Genomic DNA, 5,900 nt, shown 5'->3' with positions numbered 1-5,900 from the left:
TTCTTGTCCACACAGGGTTCAACAAATGGGAAGAGGCTTGGTCCCCAGAAGTCCCTAAAGTGTGTGTGTCGGGGGGGACTGCAGAGGCCAGAGCTCTGGCGAGCAGAGTGGATTCACGTGATTGTGCAGAAGCCAGACTCAGTGGGTCTCCTCTGGGGATTCCTGCTGGGAGTTTCCCTGGGCCATCTGGATGACCTGCAAGAGGGAGGGAGGAATGCCAGTGGGGGTGGATGGGGAAAGAGCAGGAGCTAGCCTGCTCTGGCTCCAGCTTCCTAGTGCTCTCTTAGGCCTTTACCTTTGATGGTAGGCTCCAGGGCAGGAGGGAGTAGGTTTAAGCTTCACATTCTCCCATTCTGCAGGGCCCTCCTTTTCTCTGAGGCCAACAGTCAGGCCATGTAGGAGGCAGGGAAGATCCCGGGCCTCCAGGCCTGGGTTAGGGTTGTTCTTGTTGCTAAAGGACAAAGACAAAGAGGCTCAGAGTCCTATATCCCCAAGTATCAGATCGTATCTTTCCCCAACCTTACCAATGATCAGGGTCCATCAAAATCATCCCAAGCCACATCCTCTTCTATTTCCTTCACTCATTCTCCAGGTCCCCTCCCTTCCCCCAAGGACTCACCTATTGGCTTGAGGGCCATTGGGTACGAGGATGCTAGGGTGCCACACTCTGGGGGGCTCTGGGCCTCTAAATGAGAGATGGGTCCCGGGTTCTGGACCTGTGAGGGACAGAAACATTTTTCACAGGCCTCTCTGCACCAAGAGCCATCATGGCGGAGGGCGGGGGAAGGAGGATGTGTGTCATTGCCCACGAAGCTGTGCCAAGGACTATGCCCTGCACATGGCAGGTGCTTGGCAAACATGAGCTGACTAGAGGTTAGATGGTGGGAATGACTCACTGAAGAAGATATTAATGAATTCAAGTCAATTCCACAAGTAGCAAGGATTTCTGCTTCTGGAGTTTGAAGGCTTTGGGAGAGAGACTAGTAAATAGTGAGTTAGGGTAAGAAAAGCACCCAGCGTGGTGCCTACTACATAGCAGTTGGCTTTCAAAAAGCTTTGGTGCTCTTAGATGGAAAGTTCTAGAGTTAGGGAAGCCATAGAAGCAGGGAGGAGGCGATTCCGGGAAGGGGCTGGTCCAGGGATTGGGAACCTGGAGAAGAAACGGGGGCTATGGAGAGGGGGCTCGAGGGACCCCCCCTAGGCCTCAGTTCAGACCTGCGTCGGGGGGAAGGTGGGGGCAGAGGGTAAGGGGGTTGGAGAGATGCTCCCGTTTGCAGGGAGGAGGAGCATAGCTGGATGCAGCCTTAGTTAACTCACCCTCCAGTCTCCGCGCCCGAGACATCGCGGGAATATTCGCCGACCCCTCCTCCTCCTTCTCCTCGCGGTGGTCCTCAGCCTCTTCGCCTTCCCACCCACCGGCAGATCTGCAGGGGCAGGGGCGGGGGCGCAGAGGGGCAGAGCAGCACTTCGGGGCCTCTCCTCCTACCGGGCTGCTAGACTACTATACCCTCAAGCCCCTCCAGAGGCCACGCCCACTCCAGAAGCTCCGCCCCTTCCCGCTCACCTGCGCTGGGTAGCTGCGATGCTCCTCCCCAGCCTGCCTGGGGTCCACGCCAGGCAGGCTCCACCTGGAGCCTGCCGCCTCCCTGAAGCCGGGGTCTAGGGAAGATGGAGAATAAAGGGTGTGGGTGTGGGTGTGGGTGTGGGTGTGGGTGGGTGTGTGGGTGTGTGTGTGTGTAGACACAGTGGCCTCAGAGAGACACAGAAGTGATAGAGACAAATCGGAATGTACCACATGTCATTGAGATTAAAACATCTGGGGTGAGGCTCTTTGTTCCGTTAAGGTCCCCACTAATAACTCTCGAGTTAGCACACCGGCTCACGGACTGTCAGATCTGCCAGAGCCTGACCACCACCCCATCCTGCCTGGGACCTTGAGGGACAAAGTCCCAGAAAGTTGGTGGCAGTCCTCAGATGGGCCCCAGGTCTTCTGGCCCCCAACCAGATCGTCTGACTGTACCAGGTTAATTTAATTTTGCTTACAGGCATAGATACGGTGTCCTAGTCCTTAGAATAAGGGGACAAACCCGATACCGTATCCGTTGCCGTCGAGTCGATTCCGACTCAGAGCGACCCTTTAGGACAGAGTAGAACTGCTGACCTTTTGGTTAGCAGCTGTAGTTCTTAACGACTGTGCCCCCAGGGCTCCAAGAAAAAAAAAAAGGACATTAACCCTATCAAATACATATAATATTAGAGTATAATTTCGGCTCCTGTGTGGGTGGGGGAAGGTTTCCTGGGGGTGTCTTAAAGTGTGAAGGGGGAGGCAGCTGGAGAAACATCAGCCTGTTGGGAGAGACATCAGCCTGTTGAAAGAGACATCAGCCTGTTGAGAGAGACATCAGCCTGTTGAGAGAGACAGGGGCACAGAGTGTGAGGCCATGCCCCGAGGGCCAAGAGCCAGCGAAGGAAGGGCTGATGGAAAACCACAAAGAAATGCCCCTGGAGACAGGAGAGAGGGACTTCCTTGGAGCACTATCACCATCCTGTGGCCTTTTAGGGAACTGCAGCCAAGGACTACTGTTTCCACCTCCTCCTGCATCAGGCCCGGGATCCTTCACCCAATTGACTGGTTCCTACTCAGCCAAAGTTCTAGCGCAGCCCTTGTGTTGGAGACATGCCAGTGGTCCCCCGCCCACCTCCCTACCCCCAGGTGGCCCCAGGAAAATGATACACCCATACGCAGGCCCCGGGAGCAGATGAGCACAGACAAGCAGCCAAGCACAGCAACCTGAGGACATCAGCTCTGCTGACCCCTTCCCCCCTTCTCTAGGTAACCTTTCCCCACCTCCAGCTCCTTGTCTCAGGTGTCATCTCACCAGGGTTTGAGTCAGGACCAGCCCCCCCTGGGCCAAGTGGATCCTCATGGCGTCTGCCAGCTTGGCCACCAAACGTTGTCTCACAGAATCCGACTCCTTCTGCAGGGAGGATGGATAATAGGGTCATGGGTGGGGGGGGAGAGCCTGGACTTTGTGGTCCTCTGAGGATTGGAAAACAGGAAAGTGAGGAGGGAAGAGGGCTCTCTCTCACTTCTCTTCTACTCCCTCCCTGTGCCCTTCCTGCGGTCCTGCCACCCCCTACTCAGAACTGTGGACAGAAGTGGAATTTTCTTCACCACAGTATCCCTAGGGCCTAGCACACAATGTGTCCAATGCATGTTCAACGAGTGAATGAATGCAGAGGACACGGAGGGCAGGCAGGAATGTCACGTGGAGGGACGGCAGGGAAGAGTAGGTGGTCTCACCTGGCACTGGGCCAGCGCTTCCTTGTAGTGCTTCAAGGCCTGGTCATATTGCCCCAGCCTGGCTGCAGCAGCCCCCAGACCCTCGCAGGCCTGCCACTGCCCCTTTATATCCCCTGGGGAGGGAGAAACTGAGGGGTGCTGTCACAGCTCCCTACACCACTGACCTGCCTCTCCAGTGGTATTCCCACCCCCAGGCTCCCCCACCTGCCTCCCTGCCAACCCCAAGGACCCTCAGCCTTTGGGCTCCCCCACCCAAGCCACATGCTAACCGCTCACCCTCACCAGTATCCCGGGCAGCCTGCAGGGCATGAAGATAGTTGTCTCTGGCGGCCTTGTGGTTCCTCAGCTGGCTCAGTGCAAATGCCAGGCTGCCAAAGCTCCGGCCCTGCTCCCACCGCTGCCCCACAGAGCCTGATGACATAGTCCGCCCCATCCAAAGAGGTGACCTTGGTGTCTGGGGCATCAGGATCCTGCCCCCAGCAACCAAGGGAGGGTCCCCAGCAGTCTTGGTGCTGAGCCCCAGCCCACCTGCAGATGGACCACAGGGGCCTAATCTCTTGATGCTTGGCCTTACCTCAGTCCTGAGTTTCAGCCTGAATCTGTCCCTTCTCCGCACCACCCCACCCCCCCGGCCCCAGCTAGTTCAAGCTATACAGCAACACTGTGACGTGGGCAAGGCCAGTATTAATAGCTTCGTTTTGACTCCTGAGTGTCATATGAACGGTCAGAGGAGGGGCTGGGACTCCACTTCAGGTTTCCTCCCCTAGCCAGTACTCCTTCCTCTTCCTAGTGCTGCCTTTCCAAGCCCTTAGGCTTCTGCCTCTGGGCCCATAACTCCTGCCCTGCCTTGGCCATCCCATCTTCTGCATCCCCGGCCCTTATCCGCCTGGTTCTGAGCTTCTAGGCCCTATTTCTGGTCTCAATGGTCCATCCACCTTTCAGCCATGGAGCTCCCCCCCTCCCCAACTTAGTTCCTTGCTCCCAATCCTATTCTTCAGTCCCTGGCACCTACCATGTAGGTCGGCAGCCTTCTGGTGAAACTTCCGAGCTTCCTGATAGTTGCCGAGGGCATTGTGGGCCATCCCAAGGTTTCTTAGCACTGTGGCCTCCTCTCCAGGCCCCCAGCACAGGGGCAGGGCCTGCAGGAAGGCATCCACTGCCAGCGGGAACAGCTGGAGCTCGGAGTAGCCCAGGCCTAGGTCATTGTAGAGTTGCCCTAGAGGGCATGGCCAGTGTCACTGGTAGCCTGGTCAGACACTAACTGAGGCTATACTGGTGCAGCCCCTGCCCCGCTCTCCCACGGTCAGCCCAGCCCTTGCCCCAGCCCTCAGAAATGCCTCAGAGTATCACCAGGCTCTGTATCTCCCCACATCCCACACCTCTGCCCAAAGGCCTCACCCAGCAAGCCCTGCTCAGTGCTCCTCTCAGCAAGCCTCCGGCTCTCCTCCAGCACCTGTACCACCTCACCCGCCCCATGCTGTCCGCTCTTCAGCATACACCCTGCCGCAGCCCCCATTGCCAGGGCTGCGGCCTGGGGCCGCCCTGCCTGGGCATAGGCTCGGCTTGCTTCCTGCAGGCAGGGGGCCGCTAGCTCAGGCTGCCCCAGAGCCTGGTAGCAAGCTCCCATTTTTGCCTGGGCTTCTCCCTGGTCACCCTGTGGCTGGTAGTGGCCCAGGGCCCTGTGGTACCAGGCCAAAGCTTGAGGCAGATCACTCAGTGCATGGTAGGCCAAAGCCACATTGAAGCACTGGTCGCCGTGGCATCTGCCCTGAGCCTTCTCTTCAGGTTGGGCTCACAGGAGTAGCTTAAGGCCTGTGGCTGGATCTCCAGTCTCCACGTAGGCAGCCCCCAGATTGAAGGCGCAGGCCCTGAGAACAGGGCTGTCTCTGGCTTGTGGGACCTTGAAGGCCAGGAGGAAAGCCTTCTGGAAGCTAGTCAATGCCTCGTGGTGCCAGCCAGCCCGCAGGGCATCATGACCAGCCCTGGTGAGGGCCTGGATGCTGGCCTCTTGCTGCAGCCACTTTCTTTTCTTCTTCTTCTTGAAGCTTGAAGGCTCAGGCCCAGGCTCTTGAGGAGTGTCCTCAGGGGTGGGAGAAGACATAGGCCTGACAATGGAGAATAGAGGGGTCAGCATGTCAGCCTCGGCTTCCCCAAAAGCGGGATCCCTTGAGGGCAATTCAGCTCTACCGTTACCTGGGCGTGACCCTCACTTCCATCTCACTTCTTATGTCTTATTTGGCACCATATCTACTCTCACGTTCATGTCCTGACTTAGTCCTCCTGCAAAATTCAGCTTAAGTGACAGCTTCCTTTAGAAAGCTGATGGTGCACTGGTTAAAAGCTCAGCTGCCAACCAGAAGTTTGGCAGTTTGAGCCTACCAGCCACTCTGCGGGAGAAAAATGTGGCAGTCTGATTCCATAAAGATTACAGCCTTGGAAGCCCTATGGAACAGTTCTACTCTGTCCTATAGGGTTGCTATGAGTTGGAATTGACTCAGTGGCAGTGGGTTTTCCCTCCTAGCTGCGTCCTTCTTTTGTGCTTCCATAGCTCCTGCGCTTATGTCTTGTATGACATTTACCACACTGGGTTACAGTT

The 5,900-nt window shown here is 56.9% G+C and overlaps 1 protein-coding gene across 1 annotated transcript; it reads right to left on the bottom strand.

Annotated features, from left to right (window-relative positions):
- TTC24 (tetratricopeptide repeat domain 24) lies at positions 1 to 5,514 on the bottom strand. The gene is given in 9 exon segments (XM_064280001.1): positions 1 to 195; positions 620 to 716; positions 1,318 to 1,424; positions 1,565 to 1,659; positions 2,880 to 2,978; positions 3,305 to 3,417; positions 3,587 to 3,715; positions 4,317 to 4,520; positions 4,703 to 5,514. Coding segments are annotated over 9 exon segments (1,662 nt in total). The 5' UTR covers positions 5,439 to 5,514; the 3' UTR covers positions 1 to 113.
- Positions 5,515 to 5,900: the final 386 nt, after the last annotated feature.

Source organism: Loxodonta africana, chromosome 3 (genome assembly GCF_030014295.1).
Source record: "Loxodonta africana isolate mLoxAfr1 chromosome 3, mLoxAfr1.hap2, whole genome shotgun sequence".
NCBI classification, from domain to species: domain Eukaryota; kingdom Metazoa; phylum Chordata; class Mammalia; order Proboscidea; family Elephantidae; genus Loxodonta; species Loxodonta africana.
The sequence above is the reverse complement of the archived record's forward strand: the minus strand, read 5'-3'. Positions and strand labels throughout refer to the sequence as shown.